General features: G+C 42.2%; 2 protein-coding genes across 6 annotated transcripts in view; both read right to left on the reverse strand.

The window, feature by feature from the left end:
• Positions 1-12,557, reverse strand: part of CERS3 (ceramide synthase 3) — a 40,238-nt gene extending 27,681 nt beyond the window's left edge. For 2 of the 3 annotated variants that reach the window (XM_020781743.3, XM_020781742.3), the window contains exons 1-3: positions 12,419-12,557; positions 729-915; positions 101-218 (exon numbers count right to left, since the gene is read on the reverse strand). In XM_020781743.3, the coding sequence (XP_020637402.2) occupies positions 101-218; positions 729-910 (300 nt within the window). In that variant the 5' untranslated portion in view covers positions 911-915; positions 12,419-12,557. The remainder of the gene's footprint in view (positions 1-100; positions 219-728; positions 916-12,418) is intronic. The other variant, XM_072982073.2, reaches the window with a different exon arrangement.
• Positions 3,810-24,752, reverse strand: part of LINS1 (lines homolog 1) — a 33,214-nt gene continuing 12,271 nt past the window's right edge. For 2 of the 3 annotated variants that reach the window (XM_020781741.3, XM_078381129.1), the window contains exon 7: positions 23,110-24,289. In XM_020781741.3, the coding sequence (XP_020637400.3) occupies positions 23,410-24,289 (880 nt within the window). In that variant the 3' untranslated portion in view covers positions 23,110-23,409. Of the gene's footprint in view, positions 12,644-23,109; positions 24,290-24,752 lie in introns of those variants that run through there. The other variant, XM_078381130.1, reaches the window with a different exon arrangement.

Genomic DNA, 24,752 nt, shown 5'->3' on the forward strand with positions numbered 1-24,752 from the left:
CACTTAGAAAGCAAAGTACTGGACTGACATATGGGATATATTGGTTTTCGGAAGAGAGAAAGAGATGGATTTCTTTTTTAAAGTTTTTTTTTTTTTTTACCTGTGACGGCTTTTTGGAGCACTCCTTGAAAAACGTCTCTAGGGTGGGGTTAGGCTGAGGCTTCACACGCCGCACATTCTTTATCCCCAAAATGTTTGCAAGAGGGATAGCAATGCATCTGAAAAGACACAGATTATGGTATTAATGGAAACCGACCTCACTATCAGGTGATCAGTAGGTTTAGCCAACCCTGCAAAGTCATAAACTAAAATGCTACTTAGGGAGACATTTCCTTACAAAAGCATAACCCCTTTTCCCATAGGGTACAGAGGGAAATGGGTTGCATTTCAGAACAATGCTAAAATACAGGGTATATTTGCATGCAATTACTTCCCAGCCTTACATGATCTGAGTGTCGAAGTTGACCCTTGTATCTATACTCCCCTCCTCCAGGTGCCATGATAGGACAGGATGATGGAACACTGAGCATGGGCTTCATTATGTCAATGGTGTTGTAAAGCTATGCTTTAAATACGAACACTACTGTATGTCACTGTATTGTATAGGCACGTAGATTACAATATAATTTCCCACTTGCACGTAGATTACAATATAATTTCCCACTTCTATGTATTCCTGGAGTTTAGGATGGAAGAAGATTTGAAGAAAAACAATCACGGCGACTCACCTTTCAACAAAAAATCTGATAGCCAACATTACGAAGGCATAAGGAATTGTGGCAAATAACTGCTGTGGTTTTGGAAAGACATATCCACTGCGGTCGTCAAAGTTTGTCCACGAACAGTTCGCTGGCATCCAGATGTTTTCCCACCAAAACCAGCTGTTCAAGACTGTTAATATGTGTTTCATTCTGACTAGGAAGATAAGAGACAGCAAATCAGCATGTTTTATGTATTATTATCACATATTTAATGGAATCAGACTAACTCAGCTGAATTGGGTTCCCATTGAAATCAAGATGTCAGCTGTGTTCCCCCCCACATTGATGTGTATTCGTAAAACAAAGTAATGGAAGCAACTACACTTTTTTTTTTAAAAAAGGTAAGCCTAAAACTCAACAAAGCCTGGCTCCCAGCACTGAAAAATACAGCCTGCAAAAGGTTTACAAAAGGACCGGTGATCACTGCACACAAAAGACCAGCTAACAACACTCATCAATCACAGTGACAGATCATCTCTCCCCCTTATCACAACAATACGCCCACAACAAAAAACACGCTGATTACCATAATCACCCAATCTTCTGAAAAGGACAAAAGCTGATCCCGCAGCTATAAATACTCAACTATTCCACAAAACTGCATCAGAGTACAGACACAATTCTGACTCCTGTCCCCTGAAGAGGCCGGCCAGAGAGGCTGGCGAAATGTTAGGAAGAATAACCTTAAAAACACGGACAAACAGCCCGGAAAACCTACAACAACCATCGGATCCTGACTGTGAAAGCCTTCAAGAATACACATTTTACAATGTTTGGGACAGGAATTCCCCCATTTAGACATTTTTTCCAAAAGCTCCATATCAGCTTTGCCAGGAAATGGCACCAAGAAGAGGCACAGTTTTAACTCTCTTGTACCCTCATAAAACTGCAATACAAAAAAAGAATGTATGTGGTACGGGCCCAGCAGTTTCAGCACCACATGGACATCCTCTCTGGTCAAACGAAACACTGTCCCATCACAACTGAGGTTACAATATCTGGGTAGACCTTTGGGTATTGTGGGTGGCATATAATTTAAAATAAATAAATAAATATTGGCTCGTGCTAAGAAGAAAACTCTCCTATACGGAGGCACTGCCACTTTATTTAAGGAGCATCTTTGTTACTGAGGGCAATTTTTAGTTCTGATGTGACAGGACAACAGAGCTAATGAATTCTGCCTGTCAATAAGTAGGGTTTTCTACCAGGGATGTGGCCTGCACACTGTTGGACCTACGCAGATCTACTATGCAGAGGTGAAGAGAAGACATTTCCCTACCCTAAGAGGAGGTGTAGGGTCCCACCCAGTGTGAAACAGACACAGCAGACTACTGAATCACTGTGGGATAAGCCATTCCAGAAGCACAGGACATGACTCTAGACCAGACGTGTCCATTAGCATAAACCATTTGTAGGTTAATAACACAGCCAGATAGAAATTTAGGAGCTCCCAACATAAGATTGCAAAAATGAGAACTGAACCTTTTTAGTTGCTATGTATTGTCAAATCAGTGACCCTAACAGGGCTACCACGGTGAGTGAGATATTTAAGGAGTGGTTTTACCAGTTCTACATCAGTTCTACACATCCATGGCAGAGCCAGGATTTGAAGCCAGAAATCCTGAGTTGATCACTTTAAACAATACGCCATATCCCATATTTTCAGTCGTTTAGTCGTGTCCGACTCTTCGTGACCCCATGGGCCAGAGCACGCCAGGCCCTCCTATCTTCCACTGCTTCCCGGAGTTGGGTCAAATTCATGTTGGTAGCTTCAATGACACTGTCCATATTTTCAGTAGACTGATACAAACAACAACAACCCTACTCACTTTGCTCAGAAAGAAGTGTGATATGATTTTTAGCAGAGTTGAGCTCTGACGGCTATACATTGCTCATCCAGAGGATCCATGAATGTGGATACACCCATAATTGTAAGAATTAATGTCTTCAACCAGATGGGTGTTTATTTTCCAGATGCATCAATTAAAAAAAGAAACAACTCAATACTTCAGATTTCCCTTTAACAAACAGTTGACTGGTTACCTCCCAAATAAACCCCAAGATTAGCAAACTGGCTTATTAAACCCCAATCTACCTAAGAAACAGCACTCTGTCATCTGCATTCAAAAGATTATAAATCTTTATTGCGGCAAGCTTTGGAGGATGCAAATCTAACACATTCGCTAGCTGTAGCAAATCAACAACAAATGTTAAAGATGGGGGCTAGCATGCAACCTTATCTGATCTCTCTAAACTAGTGAAGCCACATCTCACTTGGGGTGTTGCGATATAGTGATCGTATGGAAAACAAATAGACCTCTAATGATACAGCTATTTGCTTTTACCAAAAATTCCTCAGATGCGGATTGAACGTCCATAAAAGTCATGAAGAATTCCCTCCTGAGGAGCTGAAACATTTTTTTCCCCTGCAATGTGAGAAAGAGGTGGGCAATGATCTAATGCTGAAGAGCCTCATTCAAATCAGCTTAATCTATAAATCGCGAAAGTTCATCACAATCCCTATGAAGACATTTCATAAGACAGTTTAACAAGATGCGTTGCCACACCTTGCTAAAAGCAGCAACAATGGAAACTGGTTGTGTCTCAAGGGACTGCATTTCACGAGGCAGGCAATAACACAGGCGAAAGGGCTGTCTCCCTAGTGCATACACATCAGCTGGGTCTCTGCAATTATGGGCATCCCAGAAAGCTCTTCTTCTAAATACATGAGCATCTGGGCCAGTTCTCAATGAGACAGGGAGTCCAGCCAGGCCCTTAACAGCTGGCTCGAAACGAGCAACCAAGAAACAACTGGAAACAAGTACAGGTCTTTTTGCACCAGGATCATGCAATCCTGAGTGTGTGTGCACCAGCAGCTAAATACAGCACTAGCAGTTCCTGGATCTTCTTCAATGGTAGCCCATGAACATGTTTTGAGGTAACCAATGCAGAGATGGCTATTGCCTAGTTCAGTGGTTCTTAACCTTTTTGAAAGAAACGCCCCCTTGAGCCATTGAGGAAGTTATCATCGCCCCCCTCCCCGCAGTGATGATATCTTATTTATTTATTTATTTATTTATTTATTTATTTATTTATTTATTTATTTATTTATTTATTTATTTATTTATTTAAGACACTTAAATCCAATGACCCCTGAAAACAAAATTCAATTCCAAGAAAATGAAATGCCCCCGAAAAAGTAGCATTTAATGATTTAGTTGCAAGTGAATTTAAGACGCAAAAAGAAATATAAAAAGGGCATAAAAACAAATGCAGGAACTAAAAATTTCAAGACAAAAAGTCTGAAACTAAATTAAAATTGGAGGAAAATATATATTCATGCACACTGTAAAAAAGGCTGCAGCCATCTTCACAGGTTTAGCTTGCTCCAGCGCCCCCCTACTGCCCCCCTTCTGTTCCACCGCCCCCACACCGCCCCTTTTCGTTCTACCGCCCCCTTGAAAAATGAAATCGCCCCCTGGGGGGCATTATCGCCCACGTTAAGAACCACTGGCCTAGTTGGGCGGACTCAGGAAAGATACCATTATCTGCTGCATTAAGTGCAGTTGTGGAAACCACACTTGCCAGTGCTGCTGTCTGGAAATCAGCAATCAAAGACTGCTCTCAGATGATGGATGTGAACTGTCAAGGGGAGCGCAGATTCTCCTGCACCAAGTTGAATCTCAACCCCAGAGCTTGATTTTCTATTCAAGAGCAGTGCCTCTGTTTTGTCAGGAGCCTCTCGGCACAGTGGTTCAACTGCAGCACTGCAGCCAAAACTGTGCTGACGACCTGGGGTTCAATCCCAGGTAGCTGGATTGAGGTTCACTCAGTCTTCCATCCTCCTGAGGTTGGTAAATTGAGTACCCAGCCTACTGGGGGCAGGTGGCCATGTGTAGCCTGCATAATTAAATTGTCAACCACCCAGAGAGTGCTTTAAGTGCTGTGGGGCAGTATATAAGTAGCATATACTTTGCTCTTTTGCTTTTTAATCTCAGTTTGTTGATCCTCATTTAGCCCACTGTGGAGCCCAGACCAGGTTGGTAATACTGTATTGACTGCTTCTTTGCTGTTAAATGGGAAAGAGCAGCAAAGCACCTCACTCTAAACCACTGAATGACCAGTTCCAGTGGTTTCACATAGATGTTGAATAATATCAGGGACAAAGTAGAGCCATAAGGATATTAGATACCAAAGATCATGGCACAGAACATGGATCCCTCAGTGCCATATCTTGTATATGCCCAAATAGGTAGGACTGGAACCACTGTAATACATGCCTTCCAGAGCAAATCCAGCCAAATTTAGTAAATCTAAGAGGAGGGACAACTGGTCAAGGCCCCTAGGTCAAGGGCGGGTTTCTTAAATAGATGCTTTAAGGCTACTTCCTGTAGATCATAAATACAGCCCTGTCCTCTAAAGAAGCCTTTATGACTTCCTTTAACCATCAGTTCTACCTTGGTAGATTGAATCATCAAGGAAGGTCAAGAGTCAAATAACCAGGTGATGTACTCGGCCTCTGAAAACCACCTGATGGCCTGGTGAAGACTGTCCTAACAAAACAGGGTGCAATTCTTTCATTCATCCCCAGACTACAAAAGGTCCTTGTAGACTGTTTACTACAAAATAATGAAGTCAACTTTCTTTACCTTGGTCACACAAACACGCACACAAATAAATACACTCTCCTTTTATATGTTTCTGTACCTTACTATTCACGTTTGCTCATGATACCATCACCAAGATCCTTGTTTTCCTGCTCTTCCCTGTATTCCTTTTGTATTCTGAAGAATACATGCTGACGGGCAAAAGAGTGTTGTTGAAGACCACAGCAGCCCTGCATTCAATCCATCTGGACTGGCAGTGCAACACTTCCATCTATTTAAGCATGCATGATTCTGACACGTGCAGAGACGTATTAGGTAGAGGAGACCTTATGTCACCTGACTGTACCTTGGTGCACCTTCACTATTACCAAACTGAAGAAGGTAAACCTGTGGTCTTCTGCAAACCTTGGAGCTACAGTTAAAGGGTTGCCAGGTCTCAGGAAAATAGTTTAAAGACCGGACGTGGGGAGGCAAATCTCAGGAGCAGGAGAAGTTTTCGTTTTATTGTGCGGTGGCTTTAACACCGTGGTGGCTATCTTCTTGAAAGCCCATACAGTGCTGTGTAACTAGGACTCAGGAGAGTAACTAGGATTCTGGAAACCTGAGTTCAAACCTCTGCTTATGCAAACTCACGGTGGGGTGGCATTGGTAAAGCTACCCTTTAAACGTCTTGCACACCTTGAATATTCTATTAGGGTTGCCATAAGTCGAACCCAACTTGACAACAGATGGGCCCTCTTCCTCAGCACATATTTTGTGAGTGTATTGCATGCACAGAGGTTGTTTTGAAGATAATGACATGCAGACTACTGCCTGTTGTGATTTTACTTGGTCTCAGATTTTGGCCCTGAAATCTCAGAGAACATGGAGCTACTAAATTAGCAGCTCTCTTACAAGGACCTTCACAATAAACTGTACAGGACAGGAGAAGAGGGACATTTACAAACTGATACGTATCCCAGAGAGCATTATTTCTTGGCAAAGATATAAACTGAAGGACACAGTTGTTTGTGAACAGCATCCCCCTGCATGGAACAAGGTACTTTAGATTCAACTCCAGGTACTCTTGAACCAAAAGGATTACCTGGATCCATTTCAATCTGGATTAAGACCAAGTATTGACAATATCGTTATGTCACCCAGCAAAAACATTTCTGTTTACTTAGGCATTTTAATCTATGAGGAATCACTTCTTTATGGATTTTGTGAGCTTGTTTATTATTGTATCTGTCTACCTCTTTATTTTAATGCATTAGCCGCATTATAACAGGGCAACTGACATATCTGAACTATGATTCTTTACTGCACCATGCCATGAAATCCACAAGGATGAATGGAAACATAAAAAGTTAGTTAAAAAAAAGGTTTTAAAGGCAGAGTCCCCTACAGCATTGCCTGCGTACGTTGAACTTGTTACAGTATGGAAGAAAACAAACAGCAGAAAAGCAGGATAGACAAGTCCTGCTAGGTGCTTCGTTGGGCACTTCTGCAATTACATTGGAAGTCATACTTGGTAACACTGGAGCCACATGTTTTTTATCTGGACAAATCTGTCTGCAACCAGCACTTCAACCACTTGGGAGAAACAAGAGGGCCAAGCCTTGATGCAAAGCAGAGATGACAACATATCGTATCGACATGTCAAGAACGGTCACTGCTAAAAGGGGGGATTTTTCCATTTTGTGTACATCCGTCACGCATGCTGAGCTATCAGGTGACTTGCCATACTTGGTCCAGCGAAGTACTCTGTGTTGCATAACCAGGCTTGCCACTGTAGGCTCTTAAGACAGAAAGAACGGCTTCTGCTTTGGGTTGCGATGCTGCCCGAATGGACTCTGGTGCATTTCTCACCTCGCAACTGCCTCGCTGAACTCCAAGGTCGCTGTACCATGCTAAACTCAAAGCTGAGGCCTGAACACAAATCCATGGGAACTGTGGAAGCACCTATTTAAACTGAAACCTGAGTAAAATCTGTCAGTTTCACTTTCTCTCTGGTACAACCTCAAGCTGCTTCCAATCCTGATGTGAAGACATCTCTATACAGGCTGGTAAATTTTCAGGAACCTTCTCCATTTGCAGTGGCCAATACACATATGCATTCGGCGGAGGAAAGACCTCTGCTGTACTTGTCTGTCAAATAAAGTGTTAAAAAGGAAAAGCATTTCGGAAAACAGGCAATAACCCATTTTGGACACTAACATGGTTGCGTATACAGTGGTTCAAAGCCAGATGTTTAATAGGTAAACATGCAACGCTCTATACCCCAATAAATGAATCTGCCCATAGTGGTTTCTCTCTCCCAAGTGCTCCCTAACCCAAATACAAAAAAAAAAAAAAGTAAATTTTCAAACTCAGCCAAAATTTTTTTCAAAAGCACCAAAATTCTCACTCTTACGTATTTCTGCTTCATGTGAGAGTCCTCGTGCGGTTGCTCAATGCAGAGCTGTTTCTATCAAATCTACAAATAATTATAGATGCTGGATTCAGCTCTCAAAAGGAAAGAAAGTCAACAGTAGCCAAGTCGAGTAGCTTCCTCTGTTGTGGACTGTGAGAAAGCAAACTCCTCAGATGCACAAATGTAACCAGGTGTCCATTTCAGATCTCTCAATGTGGGGAAAATGGAAACTGGATTAGATGGAGACAAGCAATTTGGGGGCAGAGCTGGCATGCATGGCCACACGCCACTCAAATTTTAGCCCTACTGTAAACAACAGGACACAGAGGCTAGAGAACCTTCTGTCGTGTCCTTGAGAATCTCATCCTATGCCTCTACAACTACTTAAGAATATCCACTTCATTATAATATCTACCATACATGTTGATTTGTGATTTCCCAAAGCACTGGATGCTATGGGCACATTGCCAGCAGCTCCTTTTTGGCATACAAGGCTAAGCAAATCAAGGTTTCCCACAAATTTCCCATATTTTGAGTGTCTCTCTCTCCCCGAAGCTATGGATTGGGTCTGAAACAGTTAAAAGAAGGGACAGGCAGGTGAGAAATTTAGGTAACTGAACAAATCTCTCCAAGGAATGTCCAAAAGAGCCACTACAGCTCTGTTATGCAGAAAGACTTGCACAGCTGGAAGAGCATGCTTGAACAAAGAGAAGGTGAGAAAGAGACTTCAAATCAATGGGGACCTTTGAACTCATAGATCCTGTTGTCTAAAGTGAACTGTAGGAAATGTGGGGGTCAGATATTGCTAAGAAAGTAAACATCTACAGCACTGTGTAGCATCTTTCTGGAGGAGTGCAGCTATTCCGTCTTCCAATACCTGCGATGGAGTTGTGGGTCTGAAGAAGCCAGTAGGCAGGTAAACTCTATGACACAGACCAATGGCATGATGGTCAAGACTCAATTGGTGACAGTATTCAAGGCGGTAAGATGAGGTACTAAAAGTGGAATGTCTGGGTGGAAAGGAACAGGCGGAGGGATACGGATAACGGGGGCAGTCCATGCAACAAGGTAGTATCTACTGCACTTTAGCTTTACAATTTGCACAAATATCATGGTGAGGTTTTATATCCTCAGATAACCCAGTCTCCTGTGGCTAACCAGATGCCTCTGGGAAGCCCACAAGAAAACATGAATGTAAAAGGACTCTTGTAGTACCACTGGCATGCAGAGGTACGTTTTGTTTGATAAATGAAATAATATACAGCCATCATCCATAAACATATCCCCCATTCATTTGCTTAATTCTTCTAGAAGTCAAAACTGGAAGCCACCACTACTTTTTATGGCTTCTACCTCACTTTCTCCACACCCGTAGACACGCACTTATTCCAGTAGACAGAGTACGCCTTTTGAATAATGTATCTTTGCTTCATTCTTTGTTCAGCAAAGAGGTGTGAACCAGGAAATATGGCTGGTACCTCCCTTCCAAATAAGCCATCATCACAAGCCAAGAATAATTACAGCAAATAATATCCAGGCAGAACAGTGTTCTCCTACAGACTGCCTTATCACTCTCACTGTAAGTAGGAATAGCTGAAAACATACTGTCCCCAGTTTGTTTATTGTGACACGTGAACTTACAACTCTGGCTTGTCTCTTTCCCAGTAAACCAAAGTTGTAAGCAAAGAACAAGCCATGATGTGAAGTTGGTTTGTTGGGGGAGGTATAAGCCAGCGATTTCCTGGTTCATAGTCCATCACTCACAGCTCAAGCAAACAGGATGCTAAAAAATTTGAAAACTGTTATTTTTATTATCATTTCTATATTACTAGTGTTTTCTATATTAATAGTATTTTCATCACCTTCATAGTTTGTCCAGTGCCCTCCACCACATACCAGGCATAGACAGTAATGCATTGCCATTATCCTCACAGTATCAAAGGAATGTGGCTAAAGCTGAAAGAGCAACTTATGACAATGTTGGCTTGTAATCCTAGGGTTTTCTTGCGGGCTACCAGACAAGCGAGCACAGCAGTTTGAATGCCCCTAAGGTGCATTCCCTGAAGAGATGCAGAAGAAAACACCACAGCAAGTACCTCACCAGATGCTGTCAGACTCAAAATCCCATCCACCCCAGATAACATGGAACATTTTCCCAGATGGGAAAAGAGGGCATCCAACACAAGAGCTAACAGGTCACAGGGCCCTCCCTTTGGATGAGAAGATGTGAGCCAAGCCGGAGACTAGGAACCGAATGAAACCACGGCAGCCTCTTTTTTTATATAACCCGGCAGCATGCCCTAAATAGCGTATTTTTCTGTGTATAAGACTATACGGTACTTTCGTCTAAAATCTTAAACTAAATATTGAGGGTCGTCTTATACATGGAAGTAAGCTGAGAAGAGAACAAAAACAAGTGGAGGGGAAAGCATGGATCAAAGCAATCCTGCAGTGCTTTGATCCCTTTCCCCCTACACTTGCTAAGCCCCACTTATTTTTCTTAATTTTGGGTTAGAAAAGTGGGGGTTGACTTTATACATGGGAGCGTCTTATACACGAAAAATACAGCAGATGTAAAAACATGCAGACCAGCATGGACCCTTTTCATATTCTCTTCCACAGATTCAATCTGCTCAGACTAGTAATAGGCAAATATCTTTTCCTTTCACCAAGAGAAAGGTGGCATGGAAATGGAATGAATAAATAACAGACTCTAATACTGGTCTGTATGCCTAGCTAGGTCACCCAAGGCAGAACAGAGAAAGCGGAGGTAGCCTAAAGACATATCTTTCTTGTTCAGAAATGAAGAGTCAAATCAACCAGCGATGAAGGGGATCCTGACAAGCACTTACTGAAGGCGAAAGAAATTTCATCAACAACCCAAGCATTCTTGAGTGATACACAAGCTAACCCTTGCTAGTACCGTGCAGAAGAAGAGAAAGGCAAAGCATTTCTCAATATTTTGCACCTTGAAAACCCTTTATGAGACAATCCAAAATGAAAGAAGACGTAGCTCCTCGCATGCACTCAAACAATGAAAATGGACAGTTTGGCAATAACTCTCTCTAGTTTTCTCAGTCAGTTGGGTGGGAACTTTAATATTTACCTCAGTCAGGACCTGACTTTACACAGGTTGCTACACAAAGGAGTTCTTAAGGACCAGAGAAAAGAGGAGTGGTTCAACCAAAAGACAACACGGAAACAAAACAATAATTTTATATTTTACAGCTGCTGATCCAGCTGCCCATTTTTCTCCTCTGAGATCTGTTGTTCACCAAAATATTTATAGATTTATGACAGAGAATTCTGAACATGCTCAGGAAGCTATCCTGGAAATTTCATTTGGAGCAGGAAAGGGGATGTCATGATAAACTTGCATAAAATTTGTATAAAAGTAATATATACATCAGTGCAAATAAGACTTTACTGTCTGGGGAGGAACCGTTACAAACAAAGTGTGAGGACACCCACATATAGGTATATGAAAGCATTTAACTACAGATTCACTATTATTTATTACTTAAATCATGCCGTTATGATCTGTGCATATGCTAACATTTGTTTTGTCCTATAAAGTATAACATTAAAACTGCTGCAGATGCCGATTCTGTGTCCAGAGTCAAACACTGGAAATGGAGATGGGACGTCACAGAACAGGAGAAAAATGGACCCTTATTTCCTGCCATCAAAGCTGAGATAGGGCACAGCAGAAATGTGTGTGTGTGTGGGGGGGAGTGTCTTCTAGTTCAAAGAGCAGATGGTAAGCAAAAGGTTGAGGAGGAAAAACCCAGCAGAACTAGGCTGTCAATGTCACGAATACTTTCAACAATAAAGTGACAAAATCTAGATTTGAAACAGGTAGTACAGGTGAGTAAAAAGAACTGTGGGGGGGGGAACTATATAATAGACATCTCTTGCAGTCACATTTATGATGCTATTATTATAAAGTCAGTGAAAATCTAGAATACCTGCTTCTTTTAGTGTATTTCAATAACATCACAATTCTGCTTATAGGTGGTGTATACATCACATCTGCTACAGGATAATGACTGGTTCACCCCATCCGACACCCCTTTGGTGAATTTTGCATTAGTGTTTAGAGTGGGGTGGTTTTTTTTGTGTGTGTGTTTTTTTTGGTCTGGGTGGCTGCCATCAAGCACTGATACTTTCAGGAAGCTATCAAAGTCCATAGCCCAGTGCACACAAACACATCTCTCTATGAGATACCAGTTTTGAGTGAATGGGAGGAACTCAATCATGTGAGTTCTTGCCCATGCTGTGAAACAGTACCACCCAGGCACCTGTTTCTGGAACAGCAAGGCGAGAGATTTCCAGTCGCTGCATTATATTTATGCCTGTTTCTATCTAAAAGCTAGAAATCCAGTTTTCAACTTAGTAACACAGCTGTTTTTCTGTTTGGAAGACTATCGATCTGCCCACTTTTAAAAATCAGCATTTAAACAGCTCATTAAAGATTTCAGTGAATGTAATCTATTACAAGACCCACTTCTTTCTTTCTTTCTTTCTTTCTTTCTTTCTTTCTTTCTTTCTTTCTTTCTTTCTTTCTTTCTTTCTTTCTTTCTTTCTTTTAAACAACAACACTTTGGCCTACTTTGTCTAATAAAAAATCTTACAAATGAAAAATCGCAACTTACCTGGAAGCTTCGCCCCAAAGAAGGTGTCTGAGCTGCTCGAGAAGACGTTGGCACACCGGCTCCTTTCTCAGTGGTGAAACACCTCCATTTGTTCACGCTTCCAAATTCTTCAAGGACCCGCCCGACGGAAAGTTGCCATTCAGGATTTCTGACCATGGGCAATCCTCTTGTTATGCAAAGCTTCGGGATGCAACCCGGTGGAATACGGCTGGATTATCTTTTGTGCTGCTTGTTCCAACAGTGTCAAAAAAAGAGAAAGAATCAACGTTTTATGGGGCATTTAAATCTGGGAGGCAAACACAGCAATCCGAGGAGGAGATTCTTCAGGTTCAAGCAGTTTCTTAAAACCATTGCCACATTAAGTCAGGATTAATGCAGGAAAACAAATGGTAAGAAACTCCACTTTAACATGATAAATTTCTTGAAGGAAACACTATTGGCTCCAGTTTCATGGGACTCATTTTTGAAGTTCATGAAACTATTTGTGTGTGGGTGTTTTTTTCTTAAGTGAATGTCTGTATTCCAGATATTACAATTAAAACAGTTATGTAAAGGTAAGGCAGAAAAGCCCCTCCACTATAATTCTGGCTTTCATAACTCCATATTCAACGTTAAGCACCTGAGACTCCATTAGACACTGGGCATCACGAAATAACCATTGCATTGTGAGCCCTTTGTGAGCCGTTTTAGAAATATTGTAAGTGAAAGAGGAGAGTGCAAAAAAATGGTCTGAAGCTCAACATCAAAAAAACTAAAATCATGGCCACTGATCCCATCACCTCCTGGCAAACAGAAGGGGAAGATATGGAGGCAGTGACAGATTTTACTTTCTTGGGCTCCATGATCACTGCAGAGGGTGACAGCACCCACGAAATTAAAAGATGCCTGCTTCTTGGGAGGAAAGTGATGACAAACCTCGACAGCAATTTAAAAAGCAGAGACATCACCTTGCCAACAAAACTCTGAATAGTCAAAGCTATGGTCTTTCCTGTAGTGATGTATGGAAGTGAGAGCTGGACCATAAAGAAAGCTGACTGCCGAAGAATTGATGCTTTTGAATTGTGGTGCTGGAGGAGGCTCCATTCTGAAGGAAATCAACCCTGAGTGCTCACTGGAAGGACAGATCCTGAAGCTGAGGCTCCAATACTTTGGCCATCTCATGAGAAGAGAAGACTCCGTGGAAAAGACCCTGATGCTGGTAAAGTGTGAAGGCAAGAGGAGAAGGGGACAGCAGAGGACGAGATGGCTGGACAGGGTCACCGAAGTGACCAACATGAATTTGACACAACTCTGGGAGGCAGTGGAAGACAGGAGAGCCTGGCGTGCTCTGGTCCATGGGATCATGAAGAGTTAGACGACTAAACGACTAAACAACAACAAAGACACAATGTTTGAGCTGGCTATTAAGCAATGCTGGAAAGGGGTGATGTCACTTCCATGAACTCTGTTAAATAGGGAATACTATGAAAGTAGGATAAACGAGTAGATTAAGGCAAAAAGCTCTTGGAATGTGTGGTTCTTTCCACAAACTAGTTATTAGTTCCAAAATATACAGAAAATCATAGTAGCATCTTCCTTAGGACAGTCACACTAATATTCAAGATTGCAGGGTCTCCATTATCTATCATTAAGGCTGTTATAAAAAGCATGTGGGTGGGGAACTAAAAAGCTAAGCAACTACAACTTAAAGCCATGCAGCCTGCATGGTTGAAATGAAATGAGGGAGCAAGGCTGCTAACATTTTAATTAGGTTCTTCCAGATGATGCAATGGTTTCACTCTGCAGCTGGAACTGCCCTAAGGACTGCTAGGAAGAAGCTGCAAAGAACTGGCTCCTCCATTTTCGGAGGCTTACATTTCCAATAGAGCACAAGAGTCCTACTGGTCAAATATTTCAAGCCAATGATGAATGGGGAACGTTGGAAGCAAAAATGCTATTTTCTCTGGAAGGGAACAGCACAGGTTATAAAATGCCCCTCCCTTCATTGCAAAGCAGGGTCATGAAACCCAACCAGGCAGATATGAATATTTCACCAGCCATTCAGATGAAAACCAGGTTCCATTCACCAAGCCTGTTAATTGAAATCTGGGTTTACATATTCAACAGATATGGATCAAGCTATGACTCAAGATAGAAAAAAAATAACAACAACACCCACCCTTGTATGGTTTGTCATGCACCATTGTTTTCACAGGGAAAGGTTTCAGACACATACTCAAGACAGCAAGTGTATCTTGCCCTATTTAGGCGTTCAGGATAGGGGTTGGCCTTAACTTTGAGGAAAAGGAGAAAGTTAGCTTTGCTCAGTCTGGCAACTGCTCTCTTCAGATGCTTAGCAATTTCTCTTCAGATGATTAGCATGCAGGCTCTTCGTGCAATCTGGAACGCTAAAAAAAACGCATAAGAGTATGCGGACAGACTTTTTGCTCTCCATGTGAAAAGAAGAACAAGCAAAGTGTGGGATTGGTCTACACCTTTTGCTTATGTGTCCAGATTAACCCTATCGTGAATATTTGAAGAGGACTCTTGTCAGCTTTAGAATGAGTCCTCAGACTGGGAATCACATCACCCTTTTCTTTCCAATCCATTTCCTTCCAACTCAGTATGTTATCTTAGCTGCAAAAAGAAAGCAATTCATTTCTGAGCTAGCCACTTGGCTAAGGTGTCTGCCGTAGCAAAGAGTTTTTAGAAAAGTCTCAGTAGCCCGAGGGCCTGGTGATTGACCAACTACAGTAATGACACACCTATGAGAACCAGTTCTCCTCCCCTGCTTTTCTGGAAAAACAGATCAGGCTTATCAGCACCACAGACAGATTTCTGTTCCACCCCACCATCATTTGCGTTCTCAGATTTCCTGCCAGACTGCCCAGGTTTACAAACAAGAATATTTGAAGTCAGAGGTTGTAACACAGACATCATACACACAGGAATATTGACATATGCCTAAGAGATTCGGGTGGGTAACAGACGTGGCTCACAAAAAGAATGACACACTACCTTTTGCCAAAGTGGAGGAGAAATGACAAGTCTAGGGATGATGATGATAGTCATTATGAAAAAAAAGGGAAAAGAAAACCTTGCCAGTCCCCAAAACCTATGGGAACATCATGTCGAGAAGGTGTAAGAAGATGAGGAAGTCAAGACTTTGTGGGATTTCCGGATCCAAACTGTTATTTTATTTATTTATTTATTTATTTGATTTATATCCCGCCCATCTGATATAATTATACCACTCTGAGCGGCTAACAACAGAACAAATACAATTAAAAAATTAGGCACCTTGAACATAACACACCAGACATAGCAGTAGTAGAATGAAGACATGTCTGGATCATTGACATTGCAATTCCAGGAAATGCCAGAGATGAAAATAAACAATTGGAAAAACTAAGAAAATCTAGAGATGGTTGTTGTGGGTTTTTCGGGCTCTTTGGCCGTGTTCTGAAAGTTGTTCTTCCTAATGTTTCACCAGTCTCTGTGGCCGGCATCTTCAGAGGACAGCACTCATTGGCCAAGTCCAGACCTTCTATGAGCCAAAATGACAGACGCTACAGATGCCAAAGCACAAAATTACACAATGCAGAAAGCAAATGGTACACTGTGAAGAACCACAAGGTAGGTTCTCGACAACAGGTGTTTGTAACCTCTCTTCTGCAGCTGGTATTGGGAGGCAAGAACTCATCTGGTGCTGTGTCTGTGGCTGGAGGGCAAGGCAAGGCCCTGACTCTTACTGTGGGCAGGAGCAAGCAATACATCCTCCCAAAGGAAACTGTTTCCGTGTACTTTATATCTTATTCAATAGGACACAAAGACAGTTTACTACAATTAACACTTCAGAATAGCCCACACAGAGATCTGAAGATGCAGCGTTACATTGCTAAAGCAAGCATACGTTATGCTTTCCTCTAGCTTGTATTTCCCTCCTATTAGCTTGCCTCTAGGTCTTCCTAGAAGCCAGTAAAGGTAAAGGTTCCCCTTGGCATCTAGTCCAGTTGTGTCCAACTCTAGGGCACAGTGCTCATCCCCATTTCCAAGCCGTAGAGCCAGCGTTTGTCCATAGACAGTTTCTGTCGTCACGTGGTCAGTGCGACTAGACACGGAATGCCATGGTGGTACCTCTTTATCAACTTGCATTTGCATGCTTTCAAACTGCTAGGTTGGCAGGAGGCAGGACAAGTGACGAGGGCTCACTCCATTGCGTTGATTCGATCGTATGACTGCTAGTCTTCCAACCTTGCAGCACAGAGGCTTCTGCAGTTTAACCCGTAGCACCACCACATCTGGGAAGGCTATGTTGGGATCTTTCGTTCTGTCCTGCTGCCAGCAAATAAATACTTTAAGAAAAAAGGCAGCTTTTGGCAACCAATCATCTGGCACAGATAGGACCTATTAGTTCGGTGTCATACATTTCTTTAGGGAATGGTTACATATCATAACACTCCTAATTTTGCATCGGGTTTAGCGTGTTTGAAATCGATTTTAAGATTTCCACCTACATGATGTACAGTGAAGTGTACATTTTTAAGGTGGAAAAGTGAGTCATTTTACACAGCCTAGAAGGGGTTGTTTATTTTAACTCGATTATGAATGTGATTTATTTTAAATTGTTTTGCCACACATGAATATCTCTATTGGAGTAAATTGTGTCTGTGGGGTTTATCAAGTACAGTGGTGCCCCGCATAATGAGCGCTTCGTTTAACGACGAATCCTCATAGCGATGTTTTTTTGCGATCGCATAACAATGTTTTAAATGGGAAAACATCGCTTTGTGATGATCGGTAAGTGTTTCGCTTACCGATTATCGCATAACAATGTTTTAAGAACAGCTGATCGGCGGTTCCAAAACCACCGGCTAAAGAAAATGGCCGCCTGCAGTGTTTTCGCGCCCTTTCCTCGCTTACTGGGCAGCGAAAATGGCAGCCACGTGGAGGATTTTCGCAGAATGGTGAGTTTTTTGCCCATAGGAACGCATTAAACGTATTTTAATATGTTCCTATGGGCTTCTTTGTTCTGCATAGTGACGAATCTGTATAGCGACGATTTTTTTCGGAACGGATTATCATCGCTATGCGGGGCACCACTGTACTGTATTGCAGGAATTCAGATTTCAGAGCACAGGATATCGTGCAGTCCAAACCCTTAATATATATATTTTCTTTTTCTGTTTTAATGCTGAATCAGTTAAGTGCTGGAGACTGCTGAGAGCTGCCTCACTGGTGGTTTATTGTAGCTTGCCATTCCCTTAAGATCTAGCGCTATCCCACTTGAAATGCATAAACATTTAAAATGATTAAAAATAACAGAAAACATAGCAGTGGAAGGAAACAGGAAAAGCATTATGCTGTGCACCTGCCCGCTCCAACGAAGGGCTGCTGAGTATGTGCTTGCTCTCTCTCTTTCTCTCTCTTTCACACACACCAATTCAGCTACCGATTTATTTCTGTAGTGCAATCGTAATCTTAGTCATGAACTTCAAATTCATTCTGAACTGCCCTGCTAATTGATTTCTTTCCTGATTCATTTTTGTTTTAATTGAATATTACTCTTGAGCCACCTTGAACCCCATTTTGTGAGAAATCTAGCAATAAATCTAACAAAATAAAATAATCTGATCCAGAGCATCACTTGGATAGAAGACTCCCAAAGAGTTGCCTGGGCATCTGCTTTGAACTCACATGAGAATGCTGGAAATATAAAAAAAAAATCAGGGAGGAATCACAACTTGATGCTACAACTGTGGCCAAACCGGTTTTACAGGGGGCAGACTAACTGTTTCTCAACTGTGGAGGAACAGTGAGTGAGCAGCAAAGGAAAGTCATAATGACTCACTGGAAGAAGTTGAAAGTCACGGAAGAGCCATAGCTTTTATAGGGCTCAGTCAGTTCACCATTAAATAGTGGGCAAATGTTCAGGTTTGCTAGAACTCTTCATTGAGTTAGACTGAGAGATTGGCACTAACCGTTGGCTTGGCAATGTATTCGCGAAGGCTTTCCCGGCTGGGATCTAATGGTTGTTGTGGGTTTTTCAGGCTCTTTGGCCGTGTCCTGAAGGTTGTTCTTCCTAACATTTCGCCAGTCTCTGTGGCCGGCATCTTCAGAGGACAGCACTCTGTGCTCTGGTGCAGTTTGTTTGGGAGTTTTGTTTGGCTCGGCAGTTTGTGCCATTTCAGCTGACAGCCCGACAGGAGCTCCACGGTTCAAGCGCCCGACCTCCTTCACAGGCATGCACTTAATAGCCAACGCCCAGAGCAGGAGGCGCTCTGGACTGCAGAACACCCATTGGGCCATTGGCCAAACCGCTGGTTCATGCCCAACTCTAGAGATGCGAAGCAAAAGTATTTCTGCGGCGTGGAAGAGAAGAAGCAGAAGTGATTCATCTAGACCACCTGGAATCCTTGAACGCCACTGTTGACAAGGCCTGGGTTTATCTGACGCATGGTAATATACTGACAACACAGCATTGGATTTTGATAGGCGGATCTTATGAATTTTACAGCACGGATCCACTTGACTCCTTTCCCACAGGAGCTATGACTAGGCGGGACGTACAAAAGTTTGCTACTATTATCTCTCAATTGGATCAGGAAGGTTACAACAAGTCAACTCGTGTTTTTCGGCGAGAGGCAACTTCATTTAATTGGGTCAACATCCTTAAAACACCCACTGGTGCCATCACTTTTCCTTATGCGGTCACAGAATGAGCACAAGAACAGGGAGGATTGAAGGTGGCTACATAACTTACAGAGTGAATGCATGGGCTGGAGAATCAGAGATCCAGAGAGTCCCGATATCTGTCAAATTTTAAATGAGCTCTGAATAGCCCTCACCCATCAAGGACTGCTTTTACAAAACTTCAGTTAGTTCCAGTAGTATTTGGGCAGGTCTCATGATTTAATCCCATTATACATAAGGGAAAAAAATGACTTGCGGGGATGAAATTAAGCAACCAGCTCATGGTGCCAGTAACAAAGCCATGCGCTTGTACGGTCAACTCAATACTGTGAACTACAATTACTTTCAAGAAAAACTTGAGGTCACCAACTATGGAGGCATAATTAAGTTTGATGCTAAAAAGTCTTGCTTTTTTTATGAAGCAAACTACTGTTCATGCATGACGAAAGTGAATTGATGTAGATGTCTGCTTATTTATTGACATCGGTTATTTTAGTCCTCATGGGCAAAATATTTTTTCCCCACCAGGTCTTGCATATAGGGCATTTATTCTTCAAACAGCACCCGGAGACTCATGGCAGAGTGGTTAAACTGCAGTGCTGCAGCCAAACCTCTGCTCACAACCTGGATTGAGGCTGACTCAAGCTTTCTATCCTTCCAGGGTCAGTAAATTAAGTACCCAGACATCTGGAGGGCAATGATGATATTGTAAACTATCCAGAGTGTGTTTAAAATGCTATGAGGTGGTATACAAGCAGCACACTTTGCATTGGTGAAATTCTGTGTTTCCCCCCCCTGCCATCCGTATGACGCAAGGCTTGATTCAGTATTTCCATGACTTTGCAAACTATTTTGTCTCCTCTTGAAAACATAGTTTCTTATTTTGGTTTGTTCTTAGTTACAGGGAAATACTTTTTAAAAATCTATATTTTAAAGGCTAAATTAGAAACATTTGTTTCCTATCCCACACTTTTGCTCTCTTCTTACTCCCCAACACCCAACCCACATAATCTCTCTGCATTTCTTCCTGGGCACATAGCCCAACAGCAGTACTAGAACACAGAGCGCCCGTATTGCAAGAGAAACAAATCAGAATTGTGTGCCTGCATCTTTCCTTGGTCTCCCTGCCTCTTTCTGTTCTATGCCCACAGATGATTGCCTTGTAGTTACTAGCCATTCCGCAGAATTTCACAATTCTTGAATTTCATCATCATAGGCATCCTTCAGTCTTGAGAGACTATGGTAACATGCTCTGAAATGAGGAGTGTCCCCTCCAGAGCATGAAACCTGGGTAAAGTAATATGGAGGATAGGCTGTTACCCAAGCAACAGATTTCCCCCTCTCCATGTTGCTGAAATGGTCCAATGGAAAGGCAAGAGCCAATACGACTAGTTCCAGCAACGTCGCAGGAGTTGGCAGAATGACACGAACTGCCTTCGGGACTCCAACTCTGGATTTTGCCTCTAGGTTAACTCCTGAAGCCTTTCAAACCTCCACTGTCCTGAATTCACAATTCTTGAATATCACATATTTTATGCATACGCAAGGAATGTTTATGCATATGCAAGGAATGTTTCTTTTATTATATTTTTCTATTGCCTCAGTGGTGCAATATACTATTCTGGGCAGTTCACAGCATGACAAAATAAAACACACAAGAACAATAAGATTATAAATAAATGGCCAAAAATTAAAAGTAACAACAAGAGGTGTGTCATCAGAGTAACAGGTGGGACACAAGGCATGGGATTGTCTGTCTGTCTGTCCTTGGGAAAAGCAGTAATCCTCAACGATTGGGATTTAAAATCCGACCATCTCAAATCTAAGGCAGGCGTGACCAGGAACGAATCACCCGCAAAACAAGATATTCATGTGCAGCAGCGTCCCAAACACTCCCTGCTTCCATGATTGAGGTGTGAAGCATGTTACCCAATTAGGAACAACTGAAAGAGATATTGTGTGCAGAGGCAAGGAAGGTACAGCATTTGAGTTGCACAAAATAAAGATGGTAAAGATTATGTCTAACACTCCAAATGTAGTCAGATTGCTAGTTGAAAACAAGTCTAAGTTCAGCAGAAGTCACTCCAGGATACAGGTGTATAAAATTGCAATCTAAGCTTACGGGGATTGAAATTTATAATTACTGTATACCATAATGTCCTGCTCCTTTTCACCTAGGAATCTCAATCTCTCTCTCTCTCTCCCACTCTCACTCTCTTACTCACACACCTTTCAGGGATGGGAACAGCAATAAGGTTTCAGATTATCAATGGCAAAAACCCTCTCCTTCTGCCCAGGAACTACATCCTTCTGCAAGCAATGTCATTTTCCAAGCATTCAGACCATCATATTTTGCGATGCGGTTCTCTGCTCTTCGCTCCTATATTATGCCTTGTGCTTCTTGACAGGTTACAAGTGCTTATTACACACGGCTTGTAATATCGGAACAGAACTTCCCTAATGATGGGCAACCAAATTTCACTTGGCATATATCCACACCATTCTGTGACCTTGGGATTGTTCTACACTGCATTTACATGTTAGTTAGTTTATTGACAGGCCTGATGACCAGGTAATCCACCCAAATATAAAGGCAAATCACCAGCCACAAGCTTGTGCCTACGATGCACTTGGCAACTGTAATTTTGCAGGTAAGCAAAATTAGGTTTGGATGGAGTCACTGGCAGGTCATAACCTATGATGGATGTGCTGCTGAATGTCGCCCGGTGGGTCAGTTTGCAGAAGGCTGATACACGGGGATTATGGTGTTCTATGGACAACCATCTCTCAGACCTGTGTCAATTTGCGTTCCTACACTGAACAAGAGGTTAGACTCAATCGCATTATTGGCCCCTTCCAACTCAATTATTCCATGATTATGCAAGAGATGGGAAACTTCGGGTGGCTAGGAGAGAAAGAACTGGACTCCTGCTATGGAACATTCCCCCCACCCGCTTGCATGCATGCATGCACACACATATCTAAACAGAGAAGACACCTCATCCCAGATTATTGGAGCAAAAAAAGGGAATTTTTTTTTGCCTAGAGTGGTCGCAAGACCAGAGAGGGGGAATATAAATAAAATAAAATAAATAAAGGTTTAGCATTGCCTCCATCAGAGTGATACTGAACAAAACCTCTGGGATGGGGGTATGATTAAAGCCACTCTCCACCAGAGCAATGCTGTGAAAGGGAGGACTCCTATTCCAGCAAAATTTTTCATGCCTTCTTGGGAGAAAAGAGAGGTTTTCAGCTTCACAACAACTATACTGGGAAGGAAGTGCTGGTCTCATGTGTTGGTTTGCCAGCTCCCAACAGGAAACAGGGAGTTGTGAGGATCACTCACCTTGTGTTTCCTCACGGGATACTGGTGACAAGGATGGCAATTCGCTAGCGCCCCATGGCAGACTACAGAGAAATGGTGGTGGGTGTGCGTGCGTGTGCACACACCCAAAATTCACGATTCACCTGTCCAAGGTGTTAAACACAATGGATAAAATGTGTGTTAAATGAACTACGTATGTACTTCTAATCTGACCCACCAGAAAAACACATGCCAACTTAGGCCGTGTTCTGCCGCCTCCCAGGTATACGACAATCAGATGTCAACAATGTTGAAAACAGGACTGTGATAAAAGTGTTTCATAGAATCATAGAAAAGTGAAGTTGGAAGGGCCCTACAATGCCATCAAGTCTCAGTGCCGGAATACAATCAAAACATGCTCTGCTAGACCATGATATATGTTTGGGGGTCTGCATTCAACTAAAATTTGAAATACTCCCATCCTTTTGAAATGTGGGAGACAGAAAGAAACCTACATGTTTCTAAACCTTTTTCTAATGATAATTTTCAGTATGATTTCCTCTAATTTGACATCACACTCCCACTCAACAGAGATGGAACACACACTTACCCTGATCTTTTTTTTTTTCTTTTAGAATAGCAAGCAGCTATTCTTATTCAGAATGATTATCCCTTATAGGGTAATGGGATGTTATTGAGTCAGTACAGCAGCAAGGACAACATTGTGGGTTTTATTCTGTATATCAAAAAGGCTTCCCCAGAGATCCTCGCCAAACATGCCAGGAACAAGAATACAGCCTTCAGGCAAACTTTTTGGCAGTTCGATGCATCAGTGGATTCATACTTAAACTCTCTTTCCCAACTGTTTGGACCGAATTCCATATAATAGGCAGACAAATTCAAAAAAGTATCCCTTTGATCATATGTTTCAGGGCACTTTTGTCTGGAAGCATTCTTTCAAATGTGAGTAAGTGGGCAGAGGTAGACTGAAAGGTGGGCATTGCATGTCCATAGATTACAACCTCTTGGAAATAGAGAGGTGCTTCTTGCTCGTTGTGTCAACTCGAACCAAGAGCTTCAGGAGCGCACTTGGATTGTACGGGAAGAGGTTTCTTCCATGAAGCCTAGAAATCAAGTCTTGCAATTCTTGGAAACATGTCACAGCTTTTCGAAGCATTCCTTCTGCTGATCCAGAGTTATTTGGGGATGTTTTGCAATGAGAGGGTGACGGGACGTTCAACATGTCCTCCTCTGATGGTCCTGCTTGGTCATCAGTTTCTGTAAGAAGGGTCTCACCTGAACAGGTTTGGTTATCTGAAGACGTTGGGTTTGCGTCTGTCAAATGATTCTCTCCGACCCATTCTGGCTCAGAATCTTCTGAGCTTTCATAATCAACCAACCTCTGAAGGGATCCTGGCAAAACAGGATTGTCAGATACTGGCAAAAAATTAGACATGCTGGGTTTTACCATTTGATGATCAATAGGTTGCGGTGAAGACAATTTATGGGAGGAGTTCAAAACCTCCGTAGTATAGGACTGTGGTTCTGATAAAATAATTTTTAAATTTGAATCTAACTGGTAAGCATTTCCTTCATGGCAGGGCAAGCACTCCAGAGAAAAATGGGAATCTCCACTGGTTCCACGTTCCAGGTGTTTAGCAATCTCAACAAACCGATGCCAATCTTCTACGAGAAGTTTTAAGTATCTTACAAAATACTCCAGGAAGCAGGTTTCAAATGAAATCAAGAAATCGAGGAGAACGGAGGCATCAAATGCAATACTTTTCAGCAGAAATAAAAAGATGCAATGAGGGTTGCAACCATTACGATGCGTCAGAATGTCTTGGGCTTCACCATCCGAATGGCATAACGTGACGCCAACTGCATGCTGGAATCTAGGAATAATTGCACACCAAATAAGCAAAGTGTGACTTCTGACAAGGATAAATGCTATATATGTGATTATAGCACAATTATAAAAGTCAGCAATGTTCTCGTAATACTCCTTTCTTCCTACAGGCCATACACGGATACTTCCAAGATTTGTAAATCGCACTCCCCCCATTAACATCTTAAGTGTTGTTTAATCTCCGTGTGCAAAGAAGATGATAAATCAGGATCAGATGAAAAAGCTCAACTCTCTTTCGGTCTAGTAAGCTGTATTTTATTAGATCGATAATTACGAGACAAAACCGCCCCAAGTGAGTACACCCCTGATTACTTCCCAGGGGGCAGCACCAAATGGGCATTATTTCCATTTCTCGCCTGTGAATTTCCCAGAGGTGTCAGACTGAGGTGTTTCCCCAAAGAGATCAAACTGAGCGCTGATGGCAGAAAATATCATTGCCTACTTCAGTG

Source organism: Pogona vitticeps, chromosome 12, assembly GCF_051106095.1.
Source record: "Pogona vitticeps strain Pit_001003342236 chromosome 12, PviZW2.1, whole genome shotgun sequence".
Taxonomy (NCBI): domain Eukaryota; kingdom Metazoa; phylum Chordata; class Lepidosauria; order Squamata; family Agamidae; genus Pogona; species Pogona vitticeps.